Source organism: Eublepharis macularius, chromosome 13, assembly GCF_028583425.1.
Source record: "Eublepharis macularius isolate TG4126 chromosome 13, MPM_Emac_v1.0, whole genome shotgun sequence".
Classification (NCBI taxonomy): Eukaryota; Metazoa; Chordata; class Lepidosauria; order Squamata; family Eublepharidae; genus Eublepharis; species Eublepharis macularius.
The window spans coordinates 69940416-69968323 of NC_072802.1; the positions used below are offsets into that span (position 1 = coordinate 69940416).

Below are 27908 nucleotides of genomic sequence, written 5' to 3' on the forward strand. Positions count from 1 at the left end.
TCCCCCACCCCCACCCGCCTCCCCTCAGCGCAGAAATGGCGCGGCGAGTCCCCGCCCCCTCCCTCCGACGAGGCCCCGCCCCTTTCCCGCTCGCTTCCCGGCGAGGAGGGAGGCCAGCCGCGCGCGCGTGCGCGAGGCGGCGCATGCGCAGCAGGCAGGCCTGGCGGGGGCCGCCACAGTCCCAGGCAGCCAGCGCGTCCCTCCTTCCTGCCCGGCTCCCCTTCCCTTCCCGGCGGGCGGGCTGAGGCTGAGGCTGGGCAGGGCCGGCCAGGGCGGCCTCATTGTGCGCGCGGGGGCGCCGCCAGCTGCGCCGGGCCGGGCCTGCCTGCCTGCCTCCGCGGCTCCTCCTCCCCGCCGGCCGGGCCGAGCGCCGCGCCTCGCGCTCCCCTCCGCGCCCGCCGCAGCAGCATGTCGGGCCGGTCGGTGCGGGCCGAGACCCGCAGCCGCGCCAAGGATGATATCAAGCGGGTGATGGCGGCCATCGAGAAAGTGCGCAAATGGTGAGGCGGGGGGCGCGCGGGGAAGAGGGCCCCTCCCCCACCCCCATGAGGCGGGCCCGGGGGGCGCCTTCCCTTGGGACCCCCCCTCCCCTCTGGTCTTCCCTATGAGAGTTCCCCCCCAGCACTTCTGAGGGGCTTCTCCCCTCTCGCCCCCCCTCTTTGAAGGCTGTTTCGCCCCCTCCCTCCCAGTTCCTTTGCCCTTGTCCTTCTTCGCCCCTCGGTCCGTCTCGCTTTGCCCCCTCCCCACTTAACTGGAGAGCCCCTCAACCCCCCCCCCCCGCCCGTTACCCATTCACAGACTCATAGGGTCGGAAGGGGCCTCTAGGATCATCTAGTCCAACCCCTGTACAGTGCAGGAAATTCACAATTCCCCCCCCCCCCAACACACACACCCGCCCAGCGCCCCCTGCTCCATGCCCATTTTCCCTCCAGGGGGTCGGTTCCTGCCCCGTCTCTCCCCCGCCGTCCCTTTGCCAAAGGGCAGCCGGGCTTCTTCTTGCACGTTTCTCTCCCTCCGGCCTCTCCATTCATTCTCCACCTCTGCAGCCTTTGTTCCGTGTACTTTTTCTCCTCGGGCTCTCCGTTTTTGCGCAACCAGCCACGGCTGGTTTTCTTCCTTCGCTCCCCTGGTTTCTTTCTTCTCTCGTCGACGGTCCCTTCGCTCCCAGTTTGTCTCTCCATGCAGTTGGAGTGCCTCGTCTTGCCAGCGGATCACTCACTCCACCTCTGGTCTCTCCCTGTCACTTGGGATTTGGGGCTGAACCCCAAGACCTTGTGAGTGGTGGCCCCTCCAGCCACGGTTCCTACACACCCAGTCTTTCTCTTTGCTTTGTCCAGATGGCACATTACTTGCCTGTTAGCACAGTCTCTTGCAGCCCCTTCACAGTATCTCTTTGTTGAGCTGCCTCATTCTCTTGGATGTGTTTTGGCCTTGTTCTTAAAACCTTTTGTTGCTGCTTTTCTCCTTGCATAATCTTCCTTCTGAACATACTTCCATTTACCTCCCCCGTCCCTTGCTAGGAGGGTGTGTGGGACAAAATGATGTGTGTTGTGCCTCTGCCTCCCTAATATGTTTTCCTCTCCTTCAGAACAATTAAATAGGTTTGCAGGTTTAAAGAAAGGGTGCATATATCATAGTGAATAGGGGAGCAAGTAGATGGGATTTCAATCTCTGTTGCTGAAGAGCAATCGTTCATCTTGCTTTCTGAATCCTTGCACACCTTCTACAAGCCATAGAAGTTGGCATAAATGTTTTTTTTTACACCCCAGAGGAAAATCTTAGAATATTTTTTCTTGAAATTAGGTGCAAAGTTTTTAAAAGTGTGTGTGTATGCATATTTTAATAGGAACCATTAAATCAGAGGGATTTCTTTTAAAAGTTTCTTTAGCTTTATTCTGCAAAATCAGATACACGTTAGCTGTGTTGTTTAATTATGTTGGTTTAAATTCTGTGGAGCTTGAAAGGATGTAATTGCTGCTTAAATTTGTTTGAAATCATATAATTAAAGGTTCTAACCTTGGTAAAATCATCCCCTTTTGTTAAACCTTTACAACATTTTGGTATTTTGCATTTTTCTGGGTTTTTTTTTTTGTCTAGAGTTTATTGTGAAAATCAGTGTGGCATAGTTAACAATGCAGCAAAATGGTTATTGAAGCACAATAGACAATCAGTATGAAGTTTGGTATTTTGGGAACAGATAACATGGTGTGAATGTAATTCAAGAGTGCCTTATTTTGTTTAAACAACTTGATTGCGTCTTGTAATTTTATCCTAAATTTTTTTCAGAGATCTGGAATTCTCAGGTTTTGTCTTAATTTGTAGAATTCAAAGGCTTTATAGCGGATGAAATGAAGAATCTGGTTCTTGGATAGCAAATGGTTTTTGGATGTTTTTGTAAACAAGCAGAATACAGAAAAGTATGTTTGTATTCTTTTCTCCCCTTTGGAGTTGGTTGACTTTAAACCGAAGTTGTGAAGTTTGCCAGCAGTCCCGTTAACCTTAATTGGACAAAGGACCAAAATGTCTGTTCTGATGCATAGACTGAAAGAAGGTTTTTAAAATCAAAATCCAGCCATTGTGTTGATAAGCCTGAATACTGACAGCGTTGTGGTTCAAAGTTCCTAGGGATAATGCATCTCTGTGTGGCAAAGTAAATGCTATTTGCCCTCTGGCTAACTGACCAGCAGCTGGGAGTCAAATATAATGCTGAGGGATGACCGTGCTTCTTATCCCCATTGGAGCTGGATGTTTGATGCTCCGTTTGGCTCTTCTTATTGAAGGAAAGCGTGTTCCCCCGTTTCCTTTTGTTGTAATTTGGCAGAGGCTGGGGGAAGAAGAGGGAAACCTTTTTTTTTCTTGCTCAACAAATAAACCAAGCTAAACTTTTTTGCCAAGCATTTTCTGTTGTCATGGCAACGGTGCACAGGTGATCGCACTGGCTCGTTCTTCCAAGAGGAGAGTAATGGGGGATTCCGCTGGAATTTTGTAGACTTCAATCCTCGCGCAACAAGCCATTTTTAAAGGGCAACCTTCCCCTTAATACAAACGCTAGGTCTTGTCCTTGAAAGCACTGTTTGCGCCATTATCACCACACACGCAGGGAGTTTAAAAATAAGTTAAGAGAATAAAGGGGGGGGGAATGTAATAAGAGAAAAAGCAAAGAAGGAAGCCTTTCCTAATGTGTTATGATTCAGTGTTCTTGAGACTAAAGGTGGCTAGTGTGAAGTTAATGCCCTGCTGTGTTTTTGTATGTTGCTTTATTCTCCTGAAGACTGCATGGAAGAACTGCTATTGCTGTAAACTCCATGCATGATACACCAGTGGGTCACTCCCAATACACGTTGGGTGTAATCTGGAGAAAGTTAACTGTGCTCAGGTCAGAACTGGGAAGATCCAAGCCACTTTAGATGCCCAGGCATCTAATATGTTTGGTCTGGATGCCATTTAAAGCATTTAAAATGCATGTGAAGGGTTTCTGTTAGGTGGAAAATAGGGTATGGTGAATGACAGAAGGTTGTCTTTCAGTTGGATGTCAACCTTCCATTGTTTTATGATGTACAGGTGATTTTGGTTGTTGGCAATAGCCTTAAACTTGATACTGGTTTTCCTGCATTTCCTGTTGACACCTAGCACTTGAAAATGTTTCTGTTCTGGCTCAAGACTAACAGATTTCCGTGGGGATTTGATAATCACAGTCATGTTATTCCAGTTTGGAGAACCTCATGTTTAGTTGTGTGCTTGTGGATCTGCTTTAGAATCACACTGGTGATTAACTCTTATTAACGTTGTACAGCACTTGTGGTTGTTCCTGTTTGCAGTTAATCTGAAGCAACAAAATAACATGGCTACCCCCCCCCCAAATGTTCTTAAAGATGTTTGTGTACTGTAGTGTAAACAGGCTTAAACTTAGTCGCCCATTTCTTACCTGGATCTCATAATTCACATACAATTTCAATTTGGTGCATGTTTATTTGGGAGGGTGATCCACTGGACGATATTCCTGAGTAAATATGCTTAGGATTGGACTGCTTGGCTGAGGAAGCCTTCAGTGTTCTGTAATTCCAAAGGCCTGGTCTTCAGAGATCCAAAATAAGGCAGTGTTTGTGTCATTTTAGTAATATGGAGGGATTGGGAGGGGTATGAGCCCCAAAAGCAATTAATTTGGCAGTGTTACAGTCTGCGATTCATGGGAAACGTTTACAATAGATAGCAGTTGAGTGGTCTAAGGTATGAGGACCATGTAATGAAACACTCTTTTGATCTACTGTGTCGTCTTTATGCGTCAATATTTGTTGTTGTTGTTGTTGTTAAGATAACCGTCTACTCTGCCCCTTGGCCCTCAGGCTTTTGAACAGCTTACAGCATAAACTAATATAGCAACAATATTATGCAAGTTAAAACTCATCCTGTATGAACAAATCAAAATATAGATTGCTTACAATACTCTGTCGTGCAATATTAAAAAGCAAAGTTAAAAGCAAATAAGGTAGCAACCATTAATATCAACCCATTTATATAAAAACAAACCTTTTATAAAACAGCAGAACTTCAGGAGCCGGGGAAAACCAAACAGTTGTCAAACCACAAAGCAAGCAGGCAAACAAAAACTAGACAGCTAGTAACAAAACAACAAAAGGGCTCAGGAAATAAATACACTTTCACTTGGCACCAGAGGCTCAACAGATCTTGCGCCAGACAAGTGACCAAGGGGAAGGCATTTTGTATTTATAAATGTGAAGGGCTGGAACCACCCCTGAACTTCTTAAATTTTTTCAGCAGAAAATCAAACCTAAACAACTTTTAATAATTTAACATAAGATGCATTATTGCTGTTTTGCTTAGCTTGTAAAACTGGATGGTTTGGCATATTTATGGAATTGAAAAGTATAAATATCTTCATATTCCTTAAGAAAAATTGCAAATGTGTCAAATACTTGAGAATTGCAAACTGCTGCACCCTATGCTGCCTTAGCTTATGTATCTTTCATTTTTGCTGTCTGAAAGGAAAAAATAAAAGTTGAAAACAGAAAAATTCTGGAGTAAAGCAGAGAGTATGTTACTTGGACAGAAGCTCTGAGTTACAATAGGTAGGACTACCAGCATGTTGGTATGTTAAACTAAAATGTAAAGCATTGAAAAATACTGAACTTTTAAGTGCTGCAGCTTAGTTAATTCTAAGAGCTAGCCAGCACACAGACACAGATTGCTAATTTTAAAACAGCTGTGTTGACTGCCCATTTGCTTCGAAGTTCATGTTGGGTTGCCGATTATGCCATGTAAAGCAGTTTGTGCATGGGGCATGCCTATCTAAAAGACCTCATAGTTTTGGTGTAGTGGTTAAGAGCGGCAGGACTCTAATCTGGAGAGCCAGGTTTGACTCCTCCACTTGAAGCCAGCTGGGTGACCTTGGGCCAGTCACAGCTTCTCAGAGCTCTCTCAGCCCCACCCACCTCACAGGGTGATTGTCGTGAGGATAATAACAGACTTTGTAAACTGCTCTGTGTGCGGCATTATGTTGTCCTGAAGGGCGGTATATAAACCGAATGTTGTTGTTATTATGTATTATTATATCCTTGTGTGCCACCTATGGTCCTCAGGTTGCCACCTGCCGGCTATTCCTCCATTTGAGGTAACCAGCCTGGCACGAACCAGGGACTGTGCTTTTATGGGACGGGCTTCCTGAGGAGGTGAGGGAGGGCACTGAGTCTCAAAGTATTTAAGGAGGTGGTTCAAAACTTTTAATTGCTAGGGTTTTAAAACAATTTTCATGCAGGCATTTTCCTAGCGGGGGAGTGGGTTATTCGGGGTTCTGCTTCAAGGCTTGACAAGTCTGTTCTCAGGTCACTACGGTGTCTAGAAATTTCATTATGTTGCCTAGTGTTTCCAGCAATTAGTTCATTGTAGCATCTCAGCAATTTGCAGTAGGAGTACAAAGGGATGGATCGAGCCCATTTTTCCACTGGCGAAAAAAGGAGGGTAGGGTTTTAGCACCAAAAAAACTGCTTGGTGTCGTGGGACCTACATGGACCAAAGCCATATGGAACAGGGGGCTGCAATAAGTAGGGGAATTAGCTGTCTGGATCCAGCACAAAGCCTACTTAGCATTTGGCATGAGCATGTTTTGTTGCATGGCATTAAAAATAGATGTGCATGAAGTCCTTGCCGTTGCTTGTTTAAACTTCACACCATTCTGTAGTGATAAATGATTTCATTTCTTAACTAGTTGTTTTTTGTAGTGGCGCCAATATTCAATTAAGTGGCACTTTCTAAAGAAATAATGAAAGTGTGAGAAATTGGGGAGGGGAGGGTCTGAGGTTAGCTTGTTCTGGTGGTGTCGATGGCAGTTAACCCATATTTATTTATATGCCACAATATTTTTTTTCATAGCATTAATAAAATGACAAGCAACTGTGGAGAGATTTAAGCTTTCTGGTTGGAATAGTTATAAAATAAGAAAAATTGGTCATTTAAACGCAAGACTCTAAAAGCTGAAAACTAAGTCTGCCTCCTAAATTGGGCTGGCCCCTAGACCCAAAGAAAACTTGCCAAAGCCCATTTAGTTGTATTTTTGTATATTTTAATTTTGGATTTGTAAGCCATCTTGACCCATAGGGAAAGGCAGGGTATAAATATTTGCATAAATGTTCTGGTCCGAAGATGTTTAGTACCTCAGGTGCCACAATACTCCTTTTTGGTTTTCTTCCATCTTAGTAAGGGCATAACATAACTCTTCATGTGCTGTGGTCATTTACAATGCACAAATGCACCATTTACATTCTCTGGAGGCCTTTTGCCAAAATAAGGATTAGAATATTTTCCAGCAATGTTCAGAACTCTTCTTTTCTTTAAAAAAAAGAAGGCGTTCTACTTAAATGAGCTTCTACATATATATATTTCTCAAAACTGAAGCCTGCTAAGAATATTGGAGAAGAAGAACTGAGCTATGCCTGTTAAATTTGCCACAATACTTTCAAGACGAGTTTAAGTAGAAAATGACCTTTTGCAGCCATGTCCACAATGCATGGCAGTTGTGTAGTTTGCTCAAAAAAAACACCCCCAGAGGATTTGTCTTGTAATCCTGTATAAGGTCCAGATATGGAACATGCCACATACGGAGAGCTCTTTTGGAAAGTAAAACCCCAGTAAACATTTGGGTTTTGTTCAAAGGAACTTGAGGTAATCAGTTCCTCTTTATGTGGCCTGTGCCACGTGCGTTACCATATTCTGTGGCCTGTGCTTCGTATAAAATAAGGCAGGACTGTGCCTGGTGTAGGTGAGTCTTAAAAACAGAGCGCGCTGTTTGCTGAGGAGGCTGCCATCTTTCCTCCTTTGTAAAGGGATAATTTTTAGACCCACTTCACAATATGTGGTGTATCCTGTATCTAGGTTTCAAATTAGTGTTTATTCTGCAAAGTTGTTTTAAACCTGCTAGTGCACTTCCTACCTTTGTCTCAGTGGTGTGGATCTATTCATTCGTCTGTAGTCCAGGTTCTAGCAGAGGCTCAAGCAGGATCACAACTAACGACAATGGAGTATGTTCAGTACAATACCTGTGAGCTCCGTGCCATCAAATCACTTCGGACTTAGGGCAATAGAACCTACAAACTGTAGAACGCACTAATAGAGACAGTAAAGCACCATTATGAGATTGGAGAATAATGCAAAGAGGCACCGTTTTTCCACACAGCAGTAACAGGTGGGTTCAAGATAGATTACAAAATTAGAGGTCAGTGTTAAAAAGGGTAGCCTAATACACATAATGAAGATAGATGGATAGCCATGTTAATCTGTCTGTAGCAGTAGAAAAGAGCAAGAGTCCAGTAGCACCTATAAGACTAACAGCATTTGTGGTATGCTATATAAGCTTTTGTGAGCCACAGCTCACTTCTTCAGATACATAACGAAAACTCCCTGAAATTCCACAGACAATAACTGCATTCGCTATAAATTTATTCACATTATGCAAGTGCCCTTCTGAAAAGTTCTGCAGAACAATGAGAGTGTGGGAACCTTCCTGACTCTACAAAAATTATTTTGCGCTTCCATTAGATGTAGATCGTACCAATACAGTGGTTTATGCTGTAGTATTTCAATTCCTGCTCTCCACACAACTCCCCTGGATGACTTTTTTACTTTCTTGTTGGAATCCCCCTAAGGATTACCAAATGAACGATTGCTTTACAAAAATAAATTCATTGGTGCCACCAAGCGTGCTTCACAAATGCCCGCAGATTTGGGAGACATGGGGAGGGAGCTTGGCGGCTGGCTGCCTTTCATGGTTCAGATGCTTGGATTGCGTTCCACCTTTGTTCGAGTAATTGCTGAGAACAGACACATCCCTCTCCATGTTGCTGCTGACACTGTTGATATGAGAATTGCGAAGAACTTCTGCAAAACTGGTTTCTTCAGCCTCCAGTCAAATATCTACTTGAGACCTAAAGGGTTTTTTTTTTTTTTGTGCAGGCTTGGTTTTGGCCTGATGGTGTTGATTGTGTGTTTTCTGTTTTGAGACAAACGAAATTGGGTTATGTGAACTGGGAGCTCAAGTGGAAGAGTGTGGTCTTTTGTAAAATAACCTTCCATTTACTAGGTGGAGCTCCCTCTGTAGTTTGGCATTTTAGACACTCAAATTGTCTCTTATATAGGTACAAACTAATAATAACAGCGAATGGGAGTAAACTGCAGTAAGATTTATTTTAACAACAAAGTAGATGCCATTTGAGTGTTAGGTTCTTGGTGTTCCTTGTATGTGTGCGGTAAATACCAATAGAAGGGGGGACCTGCAATGACTTGTAAGGGACATCTCATCCCCCCACGCACTATTTCCTCTTTCCCTTTCCTGAACACGCCTATAATCTCTCCTTGCTTGCTTTTCTACCCACCAGTCAACTTAACTTTATCAATCCCCCTTCAGCTTTCTCTTCTTCCCTCCCCCAGTAACCTCTCCTTGGGAAGATGCTGGCCTAGTTGCACAGCACTAGCCGCCAGACCACGTTACATGGTGCAGGGTAGGCTGGGCCCAGTTGCATAGTGGGGAACTTGCAAGGACTTGTGGGGGGCACCTCACTTTCCCCTGTTTCCTCTTCCCAACACTCTTTCCTTCCTTATGCCCCTTATGCTCTTCCCAACACTCTTTCCTTCCTTAGGCCTGCTTCCTTCTCTCCTTCCCTCCTACCAGCCAGCCAACTTTTAAAGTACCCCCATCTTCAGCCACATTATTACTTTATTTATAGCTCTCATTTCTCCACAGTGGGGAACCCAAAACTGCTCTCATCATTTTCCTCTCCATTTTATCTTCACAACTCTTTGAGGTAGATTAAGCTGTGTATGATCGACCTGAAGTCTCCCCATGAGCTTCGATGGCAGTGTGGGGATTTGAACTTTGGTCTCCCAAGCGATAGTCTAAATCTCTGACCACTACTCCATACAGGCTGTGAGTTGCGTGGTGGTTACTGTGAGTCTTTCCTGAAAGACCAAAAAAGCTCTGGAAAAAGGGCCTTGCTCACTCCACCCTGTCTTTTACTGACAGAAACTAAAGCTAGAAGGCTGGCAATACTCTTGTGGTTGCCTAGCAATGGCCACTGAGGGCGTTTGTTCTTAAAGTTATAGGGTTCTTTCATTTTGGAGAGTTTTAACGCCTATTTTTTTTTTTTTTTAAGATTTCAGACTTTTCTGCAAACCTGGCCTTTCTCAGGTTTGTAGAATGGTTTGTCTTGTCTGTCCTTAGCTTCAGTGTCTAGATTTAAGTATTGCTTGGATAATATTGATTTGAGTTACCAAATATATAACCTTTTCTGGATTGCGGTCATAGTAAATTTGTCGGTGGAGTTTGGCATCTGATCTGCTTTAAACGTATTTAAAATAGTCTGGAAAGGCTTGGGGTTTAAATCTTGGGGTTTAAACTGTAGAAACCTGTGTTTGAAATAAAATGTTTCCCCCGTAGCTCGGACAGTTTTAAAGAAGCTTATTCTGCAAGATGAGAAATTTTGGGTTGTCTATTGAAGCATCAGTTATATGGAAGACGGTTGCTTTGACGCAATCTGGATACAGAAAAAGAGCTCTGCAGGCATATCTGCTCGCACTAATGCGTACCTAATCCAGTGTATTGTTCCATTGACTTCCTTGTGTACCCCAGATATGTCCAGGGTTATATTTCAAGGAACCATGGGAAATAAAGATGCAATAGCTGCTTCTTTATAGAATCTGAAATCTGCCCAGGACTGGTTTAGTTTCTATGTTCGCTGTTTTATACAAGGTTTACAGATGGGACACCAAGTGAGAAGACAGATGTTGCTCAGTGTAATCCATACACAATTTGGTCTGTCAGGGTGAGCTGTAATTAAAACTGAGTGCTCCAGGTTAGAGACTTTTCTTTGAAGAGCAAGTAAATGAGGCTAAGCAAGATTTGTGTATCAGAGGATCATATGAATCGGACGTTGGATGTCGAGCACCGTTTAGAACAGACTTCCCTTTGCTCCTCTGCATTGTTCTCTTTACCGCTCTTTAACTTTTAACTCCTCATCTAAAATGATGGTAAGTCAAACTCTTCAAATAATTAAAGTTTTGTTTGATACTTATCAGGGGAAACTTTTGCTTTACCATTTTTTGGAAAAAAGTATACTGATACATGACTACCTGTCATGGTAGTCAGTTGCAGCAAAATTTAACAGGTACCGTGACATAGGAAAACTTATTCTGGAATAATGTTTGTCAGTCTGACCCATCACTGCACTCCTGTTAGGTTCCTCTTGTGTCCCGCATTTGGTCAAGTGAAGATGCTTTGGGTGAGACTGCAATGAGATGCTAGCCGGGAGATGTTAGTTCTCGTTTTCATTGCAGTAAACTCTTTTCGTCCTCTGGGCCATTTCATTTTCTAACAACAACAACAACATTCGATTTATATACTGGCCTTCAGGATGACTTAACACCCACTCAGAGTGGTTTACAAAGTATGTCATTATCCCCACAACAAAACACCCTGTGAGGTGGGTGGGGCTGAGAGAGCTCTGAGAGAGCTGTGACTAGCCCAAGGTCACCCAGCTGGCTTCAAGTGGAGGAGTGGAGAATCAAACCTAATTCTCCAGGTTAGAGTCCCGCGCTCTTAACCACTACACCAAACTGACTCTCTATCCACACAGGCAGCCCTGTTGTGTGTAGAGTCCAAATACAAGCAAAGTTCTAGTTAAATGGGTTTGGGGAGGTGCCTTTGGAACAGAGGCTGTTCAGCTGAATGGGAGTTTGGATGTCAGTATTCATTTACCAGAAGTCCCAGTATAGAGATCTAGAATATTTGCAACAAACCTCCATGTGGTTTGGTTTCCTACTTCCATCTTTCACCAAATTGTCTCACAGCCTTCCGACCCCACAACAGTATCCCAGTCATTCTCGACGTGCAGCATTGTTCTGCTGCAGCATCCTGCCATTGTGGTGGTTCAAATCTCCTTTATTCTCCTTCCCGCCCCCCACTGCTGCCAATTGGATGCTGATGTGCATGGCGGCGCATGCCCTTCCTCTCCTGCTACTTCTTGGGCTAGAGGTCTTGTTGCTGTCCAAGGGCAGAGAGTAAGAAACCAGGTGCATCCACTGGGGTTCAGCTGAAATAGTTAGCGGTGCCATTTGGATAGTCATTTTCCGATTGTGTTGTGTGTGGTCCTTTACTCCCTTCCCTCCTGCATAGCAGGTGGTCTCTCAGGTTGGGGCTGGGGAGGCCTAAGCAGTTTAATTGCGTTAATATCCATCAACAAAGATAATCTTTCCTTCCGAATAGTTGTTGTTTAGATTTTGTTTGGGGGTGAGGGTTAAATGCTTTAACACATTTGCAGGGGTTTTCCCCCCTGAACTCATGAAGCATTTTTGGACATTGTTGCCGTTCTTAATCTTTCGTTAGGCATTTAAACTCTGCTATCGTTCCCAGTATTCCCTTTCCGAGCATGAAGCTCCTCTTTGAAGACTTGCATTCCAGGCGCCGTGCCGTGTCAGCTCTTTATTATAATTTCAGGGAGGTTTGGCTGCCTGGGGTTTTGCATGGAGTGCTGGGGGGGGGGGCACACGTACTGTCTTGTAGTTTTCCCGTCTGAGCTGTAAATTTGGATGGCACAGATTGTACTCTGATGTTTTTTCCCTAAAAGAGAAAGCATGTCCTGTTGTGAAACATTAAATGTTTCATATTGTGGAAAAGAGATATTTGTCCATCCAGGAACTGCCGCTGCCTGAAGATGCCTGCTGTTTACAGAGATAATGGGTCTTTATTGATTGTGTGTATGGGTGGGTGTGGGTGTGGGTGTGGGTGTACACACTCAGTATTGAGTAGGTGGTCTCAGCATAGTTCTAGGTTTGATGGGGAATATTCCACCAGTTGAAATAGCTTGTTGAATTCCTTCTGTGACATGCAGTGAATGTACTGTGAATTGATATTTATTTATTCTTTATTTATGTCATAGGGAGAAGAAATGGGTAACAGTTGGTGACACATCCCTGAGGATTTACAAATGGGTTCCAGTAACAGAGCCAAAAGTAGATGATGTAAGTATTTCAGGATATTTCTTTGGTTTCTGGGGGAATTAAATGGTAATCTTCAGAAAATGCACATTGTTTTGCTTGGTGATTGTAGAAAAAAAGCTAGGAAATGGGTTGAAGAGTGAAGGAGCTATGAGTCGAACACAGTCTTCCAAATCTCATATCCTTCAGTTGGGGAAAAACCCAAAAATATTATTCAGTGTTGGCTGTTATTTTGGATGCTTTTAATGAAAATGAGGCTATGGTTATAGTTTCCTTGTTAACTTTATTAAAAAGTAAATGACTTTCTTCCAGAGCCAATGGTCAATATGGAGTTTTGCAATTAATATATTAGCTATATGTAAAATTGATTTTTTAAAAAAATATTTTTATTAGTTTTTCCGTTAGGGGTAGGGGAAAGGGGGAAAACAGGAGACAAAAGTATCGTACATTCTGCTTGAAACAGCACTGCTTATCTACATTTGTAAAATAGATTTTTAAGGGGCGTGTTGTGTCTTTCAGAAAGATTCTGTTCACTTTTCAGATTGAAATGTTGATGCTATTGGCCCATGCTGAACCAAATGGAGATTGTGGCAGTCACAGTCCTCACACATAGTCCTCACACGCTTGCTAGCCACCTGTTTTTAAAGTTAACAACAGAAGGCATATTTATTGCATGCCTGTGTTTGTGTGGCTGTTAATGTTTTCACCTGTTTAGTCGGCAGACACATACACATGCTGCTGACAGAGAAAATCCCCAATACTTGTCAATGTCCGCTGCACCATGAGGCTGTCATGTGGCCATCTGCTCCTAATTTTCAGAGTGTTGCCCGACCCCTGCGCTCTGCTTGCTGAGCCATGTCCCCGTCCTTCCCTTCCCCCCAGCATCTGTCTCATCGTTTTCTCAGCAGGCACTGGGAACGCTAAGAGCGGGGCAGCTGGCACTTTCTCCTTGGAGACCAATTACGTCGCCTTCTAATTGAAAATGCCGCATCCTTTTTCATGCAATCGGCGCTCTCACCCTTTCCTTTGCTGCTTTATCTTCTGTAATGATTGTAGCCCTTTGGGGGAGAGGGCTGACTGCTCCATGTGACATGCAGCAAATGTTGCTGATCCGTATTGATTTGATGCATAAATAAATGATTTAAAGCAAAGCACTTCAATTATGCGAAGCCTTCCTTTTTTAAAAATAGCCTGCTACATACGTATGTTAAGTAAAGGCTATAATTTTATAATCTCTTAACATGGAATGCCTGACCCAGTGCTCAATAGATAGTCTGTTTTCCATGTAAAGAAGAAACGATAGGATAAATGCTCATCTTCAGAGGCCAAGCGTTATAAATACTGTAAAGGTAAGGGTAGTCCCCTGTTCAAGCACCCAGTCATTACTGACCCATGGGGGGGACGTCACATCACGACGTTTTCTTGCAGACTTTTTGTTACAGGGTGGTTTGCCATTGCCTTCCCCAATCATCGACACTTTACCCCCAGGAAACTGGGCACTCATTTTACCGACCTCAGAAAGATGGACGGACGAGTCATCCTTGAGCCGGCTACTTGAACCGGGCTTCCGCCAGGATCGAACTCAGGTCATGAGCAGAGCTTGGGCTGCAGTACTGCAACTTACCACTCTGCGCCACGGGGCTCCTTCAGTACATTATTATAGGCTTGGCAGCAGGAACTAAGTAGTCAGTCGCCATGCATGTTGTGGTCCAGTGTCTGAATCCTGGAGATGCCACCCTGGGTCAGATTGGGCTCACCTGGCTGATTTTTTTGTCTCATGCGTGTGTCTTGTCTTGTGCCAGTGTGATATGATGGATACAAAGTTGGATTTGGATTGAGAATTCCTTGTTCGGAATTAATTACTTACTGTCAGAGGAGTGATGCGACACATCACGGTCAAAGTTCTTAAATAAGCAATTATGTCCTGTCCATTTTCTAATAATAGTAAAAACATTCTAATGATTAGGTCAAGCTACCGAACACATGAAGCTACAGTTAAAGAGTTTTTTTTAGGGACTTTCTGAAGTGCAAATGCAAAGCTTCATTTAGAGAGATCCCCTGTTCCCCGATTGCGGGTTTAAAACACAGTATGAATGGCCTTGACTTAAGCCCAGTCTTGTTTCTACCAGTGGTAACATCTGTATTGAGCATGCCAAAGGCGGGATGTAGGCAGGGATCGTTTTTCAAAGCCTTCCCGACTAAAGGAATCTGTAGCTCATAAACTTGCTGCCCTACTCAACTGATAAAATTGGCCACTCTGTTTTTGGATCCGTCCTTTTTGGTTATAGTAATAGATGCTGGTATCATCCAAGTGTTTTTAATTGAGCTGTTGTAGCCTTATTACAAGAGTGCTGCTTAATATGGTGAACTGTCGATAAAAAGATGCCCACCTAATAAATGTCATGGCTTTACTGAACATTTTAAAGGGTTTCTAACTGAGCCGTAGTTGAGGGGTGCAGGCACCAAATGCTGACCGTTAGTCACGTCTGCATGTGCTCATGATCTTGATCTTCCTGTTTCAGAAAACCAAGAATAAGAAAAAGGGCAAAGATGAAAAGTGTGGTTCTGAGGTCACCACTCCAGAGAACAGCTCCTCTCCCGGGATGATGGATATGCACGGTGAGTGGGGCATTGGTGGGGGTGGCAGCAAAGAAAGGAGCCCCCCCCCCCCAGATATACGAATTTGATTTCCAAACAGATTATTATGACTTGTGCTCCTGGTTGGGTCTCTCAACTATATAAAGTAAGGAACAAAAATGAGCACTGAGCAAACAGCGGCCCCTCCTGGTCAGGCAATTCTGTCTCGCTTTCAGAAGTCTTTTATTGAGCAGAGTTAACACCATAATCCAAAAGATTTAGGCCGTGGCTTAGTGGGGTAAGCATCTGATTTGCATGCAGAGGGTGACATGTTCAATCCTTGGTACCTTCAGTCAGAAAGATCAGGTAGTATGTCTTGTGAAGCTCTGGAGAGCTGCTGCCAGTTAGAGCAGACATTCCTAAAAGTGATAGATGGTAGGCCTCAGTATGAGGAAGCTTCAAGTGAGCGTTGAACCGCAACCTCATCTTTTAAAGTAGCGGAGTGGGACTGTTGGGTGGGTCTGCTTGAGGGAGAGCAATTGGTGAGCTGCAGCGTTGTGTTGTGGGTGTATGGGGTGGGTGGGAATAACGGATAAATATTGTTTGGGGCAGAAAATGAAGCAGTGGAGGTGGGGCGATTTTGGAGGTAAGAAAGCTAGAATCGCTGTGGGATCTTGGCATTGTTACAAAATAATTGTGTGGAAGCTTAGATTCAGTTCTGCAGATCTTTTTAAAGTGTAAAAAAATGCTTAGGCACTTGAATTTGTGTCCCTTAAGTAGCAGAATACCTGCAGCTTAAAACCTCTATAGGACAGAACTTAGTCAACTTTGCATTCAAGACCACCAAAGAAAGGGGTCACACAACCTCCCTTGACAACTTCATTTGTCAGGCTGTAATTGTTAAGAACCTTTTTCTGGCTCCCAGTATTTTTAAGCTATTGGCACCTAAAATGCTGAAGGGCGCACGCTATAATGATGTTATAAGAAACAGAAACCTTGGATGTCTTCTGTTTCACCTTGGCTGATTCTCTAGTTCACTCTGATTTCGTTATCTTAATGGTGATATTACAGAATCTCATTTGTTGTCAGAGTAGATTCCGGGTCACGGGGGATTTCTCCCCTCTCCTCCCCTGTTACATATCCCTGTACGGTCTCCAGCGTGATGAACGTGAATTGGGGGAATTAAGGCTTTCTCTCCAGAAGCGTGTGCTTGACAGATTAACACTTGGAGTGAGTCATTAAATGTTACCATGGCTACCATCAGTGGAATCTGTAATTTTCCAATTCTGGTTGTCTCCATGAGAGGCGAAGTAGGTAAAGCGATAGCTTTTATTAGTGAACAGCTACAGGCAAGTGCTTGCAAGCTTTGAAACTCCAGAGGCGTTTTGGGGCAGTGGTCAAGGCCTGTTCGTCATCTGAAAGGATCTGTCCTTTCTTTTGCTTGAGTGAATTTCAACCTTCTTTCAAAAGTCTTGTGATGTACTTCTGTGTTGAGGAGAAGGTAGGGTTTTTTTTAAAAAAAGGTTCTGGAGTAGTTATTCTTCATATGTGAATATTGTGTTCCAGTCTCATGACTACGAAGACTTTCAAGTAGTTGAACTCTTTTGCTTTGGAACTCCAGAGATCTGCTTCCAGAAATGGGTTGACAGAACCAGTATAGAATTGGTAGCTGATCCTTCTTTCAGTTCACCCTTCTGAACTGGCTGTTAATCTCCATAGGTCCGCTGTGTAACGCCAAGCCACAGGATACCAAACCAGGTATTCTGGCACATAAGGTTCACGAAATATTTTGTTTCAGATATCTCAGTGGGTTAACCAATGCATGATTACATTCTGCAATAGCCTATCTTAAAATTCATCGCCGAGATAGATTAGAAACCCCATTTCACCTCACAGTGTGCTCTGAAAAGTCGAGAAATACCATAATGCACACATCATACCGACATGTACACAGCTGAGTCAGGAGGCTCTAGAACTTTCATCTCATGTGGTTCCTTAGTCTGGATAGCGTGTGCAAGCGTATTCAACGTGTGCAAGTATATTTAATGGGGAGATTCTGGAAACATAAATCTAGATTTTTAAATAAAGTCCGCGTGAATGTTAAAAAGTCAGTGGCCTAAGTAGGCAGCTTTGGCCGCTGATTTTTCTTGTTCATAGGGCTGTTCCTTAAAAAGTGTGATCCGAGCATAATAATCCATGCTCTAAACACATCCAGATTAGATTACTGTAATGGGGCTGCCTTTCAGAACCGTACATAGACTACAGTTGGTGGAAAATGCAGCAGCCCTCCCACTGTTGGAGTTTGGGAGAAAGGAGTTTGGGAGAAAGTCAGTGGTGAAAATAAGGAGGACTTGGTGTCCCTCTACCGGTGTATGTCTCTTTTGATGAAAACTAAATACACTCGTTTTGGATGGGGCAAGCACTTGAATAGCAGACATGGAAGCTAGCTTCATATCTCATTCAGCTTTGCAGCATGTGTTTGCAGCAAAACACATTAATACTAGAAGGATAATTGAATGTAGTTTTTGCGTGGCTTACCTCAGCATAGAGAATTCCTGTTGCTTTGAGAAGGAAGTCTGAACACGTTGCAAGAGCAAGAGAATTCTGTACAGTAACACACACACACAGTCCCTGTCGAGGATTTTGGAATGTTCCGGGTGTTTTTTTCTCACCAAAGCAACCTTTTTGTTTGTAGATGATAATAGCAACCAGAGTTCGATAGCTGATGCTTCTCCGATAAAACAGGAAAACAGCAACAACTCGAGTCCCACGCCAGAGCAGAACTCCACGGGGCAGGCAGATGGTCCTGAAGCAAAGTCTGACGATACTCAGGCAGATGCCAAAGAGGAGCCTGGTTCAGAAGGTAATGCATATATTACTACGTTGCTTCATCTTTTCAGGGCTCGCAAGCCTTCGTTGTTCTTGACTGAGAGTGATTGGCAGCAAGTCCATTTTTTTTACTGCAAAAGTTCAAACAAAATTGTTGCATTTTCTCCATGGAGCAGGAACTCATGCCTCTTCTTCGGATACTGTAGTTTTCCCTCTTGCGATCACTTTCTGAATAACTGTTGTCAAAGATGGATTTTTTTTTTTTGGTGGAGCTTGTTGGATCACAGAAAACAGAGTTCCTTTGTCTGGGAAATGTGCAAACCTTCCCCACTCCTTTTCTTATCGACACGCTTCTGCTTAATCCGTGTGGTTTGATGGCTCAGATCTGAGGTTCTGTGTTTGAGCCGCTCTGTTTTAGTCAGATTTCTTAATTTCCTCTGTTATGATTGGGGGCGGCCGGGGGGTGGGGTGGGGGGAGATGCCAAAATAGAAATATTTTGCTACCCTGAAGCTGCTTCAGCCCTGCCTGGCTTTCAGGTTGGATTTTCTAACCTGATTTGCTCCAAGTTTCAAGCACCACTGCAAACTCCTTTTAAAAACGTTTTCTTCTAGCATGCATTTTCAAAGATAGTCTGAAGGTTATGCAAAATTTAATGCTCTAGTTTTCTTAGGTTGGCACTTAAGTGTGAATGAGAATGTATGGGGAATACGGGCTATGGCTGGGGAGAGGGCCTTAACCTCCTTTTCTCAGATCTTTGGGAGATAATTCAGCTACTTATAAGGCCCTCTTTAACTTCTGCCAAATCACTTCTCATTGGATTCCGTCTTGTCTTTACTGTATTTCAGACTGTGTATTTAGATTCCTATATTTGTTTTTTTTAATTGATTGGGTTTTTAATGGATCAAAAATTTATGGATCTAGTTAATAAGAACTTATTTATTGAAGTTGTATGAAGGACACATTTTTATGAAAGCCTTTTCTATGTAAAATAACCTTAATAATTATTCCAAAAGGTATTGTTTAGCCACAGAACAAACCAGCCATTTGTGTGAATTCAATACCATGTCTTGCAGCATTGTAATTAATGAGGGTGGGTTCATTGCTCCTCCGCATTGCTTTTCTGCCCCAGACAATTCTGCTTTAGGCAATCCACTTGGCATAAATGTGACCCAAATACCTGCAGCAGTTACCTTTTTATGTGTCCACCCCGCCATGCCTTCCTCTACTGCCTAACACAACAAGTTAGCTTCCAGCCTGTGTCTAGCTTAATGAGACCCCAGTGCCTGATATCCCTGTCTGTTGAATGTTTGGGGTTCTCCTCTAAACTAAGCTCAGTTTGCAGTTGCTGTTGGATAAAAAGCATTGTGTGTATGTATACTCCATGCAACTTGCCTGTTAACTTGCCCATTCTGGCTTCTAAAATCTTGTAAGGACCACATAAATAATAATAATTGTGCTTATATGAGCCCTAGCAAATGAACCCCATCAAAAATCTCCAGTGAGCTCAAGGCACCTTCCCTCACCTCCTCAGAGGTGATTATCCATCTGCTGCTTAAAAAAACACCCCTATACAAAAATGATGTGGCTAATTATCTCCCAGTTTTTAATCTGCCCAATTGAGATAGCAGTAGCAGACTAATTCCAGGTCATCTTGGATAATTGTGGTGCTCCCGACCCTTTTCAGTCTGTTTTCAGACCAGGTTATGGAACGGAGATGGCTCTGGTGGCTTTAGGTGATGATCTCTGTTTGAATGTAGACAACGGCCGTGTATTTTTGTTGCCCCTACTGGATCTATCTACATTCTTTGATACAGTAGACTAGGCCATCAGGGGATGTTCCTTGGGCTTGTTTAAATAGTTCCTCAAGGAATGGACACAAAGGGTTGCCATTGGAGACCAGCTATCTTCCGTGTGGGAGTTGTCTTGGGGGGTTCCACAGGATGCAGTCTTAATTGCTATATTATTCAACCTGTATATAAAGCCCTCAGCAGAAATCATTCATAGCTGTGGAACTGAATGTCATCAATATCCAAATGACACCCAGCTCTATATCTCACTATCCAAATTCCCTGTTGATGCAGCAGAGGTCTTGGGTCACGGCGTGACTGCTGTGATCAAATTGAAACTGAACCCAGACAAGATAGAAGTCATGCTGGTTGGGAAGGTGGAGATCTTGAAGGACACTGTGCACCCTGTTCTCGATGGGGTTTAGTTGACCATTCTTGACTTGGTTAAGAGCGTCAGGATTTTACTGGATCTAGCATCGCTGCTAGAGAAACAAGTTAATGCAGCTGCAAAAAAGGCCTTCTTCCAACTCAGTCTAGCCTGGAAGATGGCCTCCTACCTTGACATGGCCAATTTGGCCACATGGATCCATGGTAAAATCTAGACTAGACTACTGCAATGCACTTTACATAGGTCTCCCCTCAGAGTCTTCTTGGAGGCTCCAGTTGGTGCAGAATGCCTCATCTTGATCATTCCCAGGAGTTAGGCAGAGCATATCTGTGACTCCCGTTCTGCAGTCACTCGGTTGAGTATACATCAATTACCAGGCTCAGTCCAAGGTTTTGGCTATCAGATACAAATCCCTTATGGCCCTGGTCCCTCATACCTGCAATACTGCCTCTTTCCTTGTGTTCCCACTTGATGGCTTGGCTGATAACAACAACAACAACACATTCGATTTATATACTGCCCTTCAAGACAACTTAATGCCCACTCAGAGCGGTTTACAAAGTATGTTATTATTATCCCCACAACAATAATCACCCTGTGAAGTGAGTGGGGCTGAGAGAGCTCCTAGAAGCTGTGACTGCTCCAAGGTCACCCAGCTGGCTTCAAGTGGAGGAGTAGGGAATCAAACTCGGTTCTCCAGATTATAGTCCCGCTCTCTTAACCACTACACTAAACTGGCTCTCTGATCTGAACAGAGCCTTCAGCAGATACCACCCTGCAGTTGAGTTAAATCAACGCCTGCCTGTATTGCTTGTTTTCTCTGGGGGCCCACCACCTAATGACTGTCCTCTCCCCCCTCCAGCTTTCCACATACTAAGCAAAACTGGATAATTCAGGTGGGCTTCTTTGCACAGGTTGAAGGGCAGTACCAGGGGTCATTTGGTAGAAAAAGAGCTGGAGGAACTCATTAGCATAACTCATTAGCATATGCCACACCCCTTGACATCACCAGAAATGTGTCATTAGCACAACTGATTTGCATATGCCACACCCCCTGATGTCACCTATCCTGGCTGTTTTGGACTTAATCCTGGCCATTCAGGGCCCAAAATGGCAAAAAGGGGCTGAGAATGGCTGAAAAGGGGCCCAAAATGGTCAAGATCGGGCTGCTACTGAGCAGGAGAGTGATCCACCACCCATCAGAGGCCTGATCCGGGCCGTTTTGGTCCCAATCCAGGATGAAACGGGCCCCAAATGGCTGAGAGTCAGGTGGGTGGGGCCACCTGACATGTGACCTCTTTGGGGAACTGCCGGAACTGCTTTCCTGCACGTTCCCCCTCGAAATGAGCCCTGGGCGCTACTATAAGGAAATGGTTCTGAAAGATACTTTGGTAAAGGGATCAGGACTGTAGACTATGCTACTGCGTAATGTCTGTTGCTGTAAAGCATGCTCCTTCTGGGTAATTTCCATTGTTTAATGTGTCATGTTTAATTGCTTAGGCTTTGTTTCAGCTCTGTATCAGTTTTCTTCTTGTTTGACTTATACAGTGTAATTGCCTTGAGTCTCAGTAAGAAAGGTGGACTATAAATAATGTAAGTAAATTTTTTCCAGATGTGTCTGATGAACAGAATTCGCAGTCTTCATTGGAGAATTCCATGAATAGTTCAGAGAAAGTGGAAACTCAACCTTTGGAAGAAAATGACATTGCCACAGAGACATCTAAAAACTCTCAGGTAATTTAGAATGGTGGCCTTTTAAAAACAGATGGGAAGTTTAAACAAAAATGAGGAAGGACCAACTAAAGAGGCATTGTCAGCAGTCAGAATTACACTTTACCAGTTTCCAACCAAGTTCATTGTGTTAAATCTCATGTTTACATGTGACAATTGACATTTCTTTCTGTCTTGGCATTGACAGTCTGACACTGAAATTTTTGGTCTTTCTCTATTAGGGGTGTGCAGCAAGATAAAATAAAATTTGGTTTTATTTGGAACTGGTATTTAAGAATAACATAAATATTCAGTATTCCCAGAGCTTTTTTTCAGCTGAAACGCAGTGGAACGGAGTTCTGGCACCCCTTGAAAATGGTCACATGGCCGGTGGCCCCGCCCCCTGATCTCCAGACAGAGGGGAGTTTAGATTGCCCTCCACGCCACTGGCGCGGAGGGCAATCTAAACTCCCCTCTATCTGGAGATCAGGGGGCGGGGCCACCGGCCATGTGACCATTTTCACCGAAGGCGATTTAAACTTTAAAAAACTCCCCCCTTGTTCCAGTTGACCCAAAGTGACATCATTGTGCGGTCCTGAGTTCCACCACCTCTTTTCCCAGAAAAAAAGCTCTGAGTATTCCTAATATCTGGGTCTGACTCAGAGGAGAGGGGCGCTTTTTTCAGTCAAACTTTACCAAATTTGCAGGGAATGTAGTCCTGCCTATCTGCCAAAGAACCTCAAGTTTCAGGACAATTGGACCCAGGGGTCCAGTTCTGTGGGACCCTGAACAAGATTCCCCCGGCCACTCTCCATTGTTTCCGATCGTGGAAACATTTCTAAGGCTTTTCAGGCAAACAAACCTTAAGCAAAAAGGCAACCCCCGGCCAAAAGCCAGTAACCAGTGCAAGCTGAACTAACAAAGCCCAACAGAACCAAGCAAAAAGAATCCTACCAGAACCAAACTGAAGCAAGAGATCAACATCACACCAGAGATTCCCACCAGAAGCAAAGTGGGGGGGAGAGACTAACATCACACTAGAGAATCTCACCAGAAGCAATGTCAGAACTGAAACTCCTCTCACAACCAGTGTCAACCAAGAGACTCTCAGCAGAACCAAAATAAAGCAAGGAAGGATACTGTTGCAAGGTGTGACTCAAAGAATCCATGCAGGCAGAACCCAGCTCCAATGCAAGTACAGCAGAACCAACCCCAAACCACAGAATCCCAAAGGAACCAAAGTCAAAAAGCCGAATAGAAGTAAGGAAGGACATTGTTGCAAGCCCAACAGAACCAATATCAAACCATTATCGAGGGGGGGGGGACCTCATTCATTAATTCACTTCCCCTCCCTCCTGCCTCTCTCCCTCCACCCCATGGAGAAAAAGCTCAGAGAAGCCTTGGAAAGTTGAGGGGGAAGAGCTGGCAAGGGCAGTAGGCAGCTTTTAAAAGGCGGTAGCTGCTTTTGCTGAGTTTATCCGGCATTTTTTAATTGGTATCCTGATTTTATTTGGGATTCTCTAATGTTATTTGGTATGCCCAGATAATACCAAATTGGCAATTATTCAGTATATATTCAGTATACTGAATTCCAAATCACACACCCCCTAGTGTGCACAGCAAGCTATCGTTTGTTTATATAGGGAAACGTGTTAAAGTATTTTAGCTAGCTAGAAGTATGTTAGTTGTTGTAAATGGCTAGATGTCCCTTTAATTTATGGTAGGACTGATGTGGGTGACTGTTAAGTGGCTGGAATGAGGTAGAGCCAGCAACCAGTAGAGACCACCTTCTGGTTTGAGTTAGGGTCATGCATTCTTTCTATTTAAAACGCTGGCCGCAAGATGTAAAGGTGAACTTTTGTCTGACGAAGAGAGCTGTGGTTCTCAAAAGCTGACGAAGCATCTGACAAAGAGAGCAGTGGTTCTCAAAAGCTGACGATGAGTCTGATGAAGAGAGCTGTGGCTCTCGAAAGCTTATGCTGCAATAAAGTTGGTTAGTCTCGAAGGTGCTGCTGGACTCTTTACTATTTTGCAGCTTCAGATTAACACAGCTAACTCCTCTGGATCTATGACCAAGTTTCAAAAGGTGTCTTCCAGGCACTTTCTGACATCTGTCTTAATGCATGTTGTGGGGGACAAGGTAAATTGGGTTTTCCTTGGTATGTAATCTTGTAGGGCCATGTAATAAATGTTCTTATTTTATTTTACCTCATTTATATCCTGCCTTTCTCCCAATGGGGACTCAAAGTGGCTTACATCATTTTCCTCTTCTCCATTTATTTCTCACAACACAACTTACCCTGTGGGGTAGGTTAGGCTGAGAATATGTGACTGCCGAAGGTTACCCAGCAAACTTTGATTGCAGAGCAGGGTTTCAAACCTGGGCCTCTTAGATCCTATTGTGTCACTCTAGCCACTACACCACACCTGCTCTCTTTTACTTTGGAAGTCAGCGTGTTTTGTATCTAGAAAAAGTTTTCTCTTTTTAAAATTTTTTGAATACATTTTATATTTTAATCTACAAATACCCAAACATACAAACACAAAATACATACTATAATCACACAAACTTAAAATAAAATCTGTATACATTTATATAGAACTTACTTAGACTTATTTTTAGTATTTCACTTCTGTTTAAATATCTTTATTCTATTTTTACCATTTGTTTTCATATCTAATAACATTTTTATCAATAAATCATATTTTTGTTATAAACATGTATTATTGCCTAATTCTATCATTCTCTTTGTTAATTTTGTTCTTGATTTTCAGCTATATAATTTTTAAAAAACTTCCCATTTATCTTGAAAGTCGGTCTGTTATGTATAAAAGTGGTTAATTTTGCCATTGTCACATATTCATTTAATTTATTCTTCCATTCATTCAGGTCTGGGAATTTCACCACGAAAAAGTTTTCTCCTTGTGTAAATGGTAGAACTATGAAGAGAAATAAATTATGATTGATTGAAAGAGTAGCTTAAAGGGAAATAGCTATTTTGCTGTAACATTTGCCACCTAGGGATATTTTGTACCTCTATAGAAATAAGAGCTGCTTCTTTTATTCAATGTTGGGCTAATTATTATTTTTTCTTTCTTCTGTCAAGGACTCTGAAGGCGTGCCACCTTCTAAAAAGATGAAAGTGGAGGCTCCCTCTCAACAAAATGTTGATGAAATATAGACTCTAGATTCCCCCCCCCCCCCGGCCAGTTTTTACATAAGGTACATCAGTGGGCTAAATTATAGAACAACCATTCTTAAGTATCTTCTCTTGGAGGAAGACAGAACTCCTATAAACTTTTCAAGTTACCAAGCAAAAATCCACGAAAACCGAGCAAAGGCTTCAGACACTGAACTTTCTTTCCTGTGAAACAAAATGTTGAGAATTTTAAGTTCCTGTCTCTGAAATGGTTGGAGTGAACAACTCAGGAGGGGTCCACGCACTGTTTCCAACGTCAGAATTACAATTATGTTGCTGCTGTATTTTTTTCCATTTTTCTATTTAACATTATAAGATATTTAAGGATGGTACAGGTCAGGTATTATCTTTTCATGTGAAATCCATTGTTCTGGTTTGATGTCTGCTTTTTTTGTGCCTTGTGTTCCAAAACAAACCAGTGCTAATTTTTTAAACGTGGGTTCTCCCTCCCCTTGCCCCCCCCCCGCCCCCCAATCTCTTGCAAAGTGGCCTATGTTTCTACAATGCCATATAGGAAGCTTTAAGTGTGTTATTTTCTATTTTATACCCTGGTGCTTACTGTTCTAACATAGAAATATTGTGAAAGAAATCAAGGGGCCATTTTCACGGTTGGAGTCTAGAGACAAACCATGCGGTTCACACTTGATTTTCTGCAAGATACAGCAAAGAATTTTTTTTTAAGTACAGCATTCAAGACACTGTAATCCTGTTCTACACAGTCCCTGTGGAAATGTATGGGAGTTGTGCGTAAATACAGCTTGAGTAGGAGAAATTCCTAGTGGGTTACATCCTTTGGCTGTATAACAGTCTTTGAAACAAACTGGTTTATTCAAATGAGTGTGTCTTGCTGTTTACTTAAATTAGTACTGATTTGGGTAAGTATTGAAGCAAATTATGAATTTTAAGAACTAGTTCTAAATAGCAGTATCTGAACCTCTTAAATATTCCTCTATAAATACAGATTTGCACAATATACATAATCTGTAAACTGATTTTTTTCTCTTGAATTGTGTATCTCCTTAAAAAATGTGGGTGACGACTGATTAAATGGCGGTCGGTGTGGCGTTTAACACCCATGTTTAATTAGAGATTTTTTTTAAAAAAAAATGTGTTTGCTGATCTATGAAATGGACAAATATATTTTTGAACTTTTAAAAAATTGTAATTATGTGATTTTAATTGATCAGCTCGGTCCATCGCTCTGAAGCCACTGCTGATAAGTCGCCATGCCCCAGTAGTTCCTGTCTGTAGATACAGCTATGTGGTTCTGTGTTTTTGTGTTTTTTACAGATTTCCAAGGAAGTAGAGAAGCATTTTGATTTCAAAGCTGAATCCTGTACTTAATAAATAAAAAAAATATATAAATAGCACTAAAATACCTCAAATTTTTCATTAGGTAGAAACATTCATTGGCATTACTGACACTGACAGGCGTAGTGATTGAAACTGACTTAATTCCTCTGTGTGGCTTTTCCTCAGAAATGTGGTGCAGTTCACAAAGACCACCTGCTACATGTTCACCATTCCCATTCAAGAGGGCTTCCTAGCTCAGGCATGTATTGAGCCTGACAGTTTAATTTTTAAAATAAATGAAAGTTGCATAGCAGTGGGTTTTAATGAATGGTGCCGTTTTCTTGGTACTCTGTGGCTCAGCAGACGCCCACCCCACCCTAACCGAATCACTTACATTTAGCGACTTCACTTTGAAAGTAGCAACACTTAATTTGCAGATCATTCAGAGTTTATAGATACCGAGATCCTCTATGTACAACAGGCAGTTGAGAATAAACAGACAGAACTAATTCCTTAAACCCCCTGAATGTCATTCTATACCCTTTTGACATGAGGAGTGGGGGCAGAGAATCTAGACATTACCCGGTATGCAGAAATTCAAAATTGTGTACAAGACTGTTACTAGTCTTTCTTTGAAGTGCCTGACAACACTGATAGGCCATTTGGATGTGTGGTTAGATAACATTTTTAATGCTTGGAAGTTATAGATGAGATCCAGCCGGCAAGGAAAGGATCCCCAATACTTGAGGAGGCTTGGTACTGGATCCAGCTTCTTGGAATTGGTTTTATAAACTTTCTTCAGGGGGATGGGGGGGCATTGAACACATTGAAGTGTGGAGGGGAAGGGGTTGATGAAGTCTTGTGTCATGGTGACTGGAAGTTGTCATGCTGATAATGGATGCGGGCCGCCAAATGCTACTGCTCATGTCAGAGGAGGTCATGTAGCAGCCATGCTTGGTGCATTGCACCCCCCCCCCCTCTTTTTAGAAATACTGCAAATATCAAGAAGTGCTTCCTTATCTACAATTGAGCATTTGGACCTCTGAAATACTAAAACCTAGACATAAGCTAGGTAACAGACCTTCGTGGGTCGTGGGCCAACGAGGTGGGGTGAGGAGGAGGCCATCCAAATGAGAAACTTACTCAGCCAAACACTTAACGTAGAACTGTTAATTGAAGGGTGTTGGGGATATTTTTTGCTTGGGGAAAGTAGTTATTAAACATTCCAAAAAGTGCTGGCACTTAGCAAAGCAGCAGCCACCAGTTCATGAGGCAGCATAAAATTATTGGCTTTGGGTAGCTTCATACAGAAATGTTGTCATGTTTTGGAATGTTCTTTATATCTAAAGGCCTGCTAGAAGGTGTAAAGAATTTTGTGGGTTTTTAAAAAAAAATACCTAATTGTTTTCCATCTTAATTATTTTGTGTGTGTTGTACAGCAGTATAATTTTTTTCACTTATTTATTCCATCAGTAGCTATGGTTTGTACAATGTACAATGGTTTCATTTTAAAAATTAAAAAAAATCACAACCCAAATAACTGCGTGAATAATCTTGATTTAATTAGTTCAGAAGTGTGTCTGAATATAAAATTGTGGAAATGAAAGGAGCCTTATAGGATATCT

At 42.8% G+C, this 27908-nt stretch overlaps 1 protein-coding gene across 1 annotated transcript; it reads left to right on the forward strand.

The window, feature by feature from the left end:
* The first annotated feature begins 180 nt into the window (after nucleotides 1-180).
* Nucleotides 181-27811, forward strand: BCL7A (BAF chromatin remodeling complex subunit BCL7A). Its single transcript, XM_054997108.1, has 6 exons — nucleotides 181-500; nucleotides 12441-12522; nucleotides 15021-15117; nucleotides 17771-17938; nucleotides 21693-21814; nucleotides 24898-27811. Exons 1-6 carry the CDS (start codon nucleotides 409-411, stop codon nucleotides 24970-24972), a joined length of 636 nt encoding a protein of 211 aa, XP_054853083.1. The 5' UTR covers nucleotides 181-408; the 3' UTR covers nucleotides 24973-27811.
* Nucleotides 27812-27908: the final 97 nt, after the last annotated feature.

Bases quoted from the DNA above. Each gene is read 5' to 3' on its own strand.
- BCL7A (XM_054997108.1), top strand. From the start codon at position 409: ATGTCGGGCCGGTCGGTGCGGGCCGAGACCCGCAGCCGCGCCAAGGAT. The intron at 12,523-15,020 runs GTAAGTATTTCA...TTCCTGTTTCAG, and splicing joins CAGAGCCAAAAGTAGATGAT to AAAACCAAGAATAAGAAAAA. The intron at 21,815-24,897 runs GTAATTTAGAAT...TCTTCTGTCAAG, and splicing joins AGACATCTAAAAACTCTCAG to GACTCTGAAGGCGTGCCACC.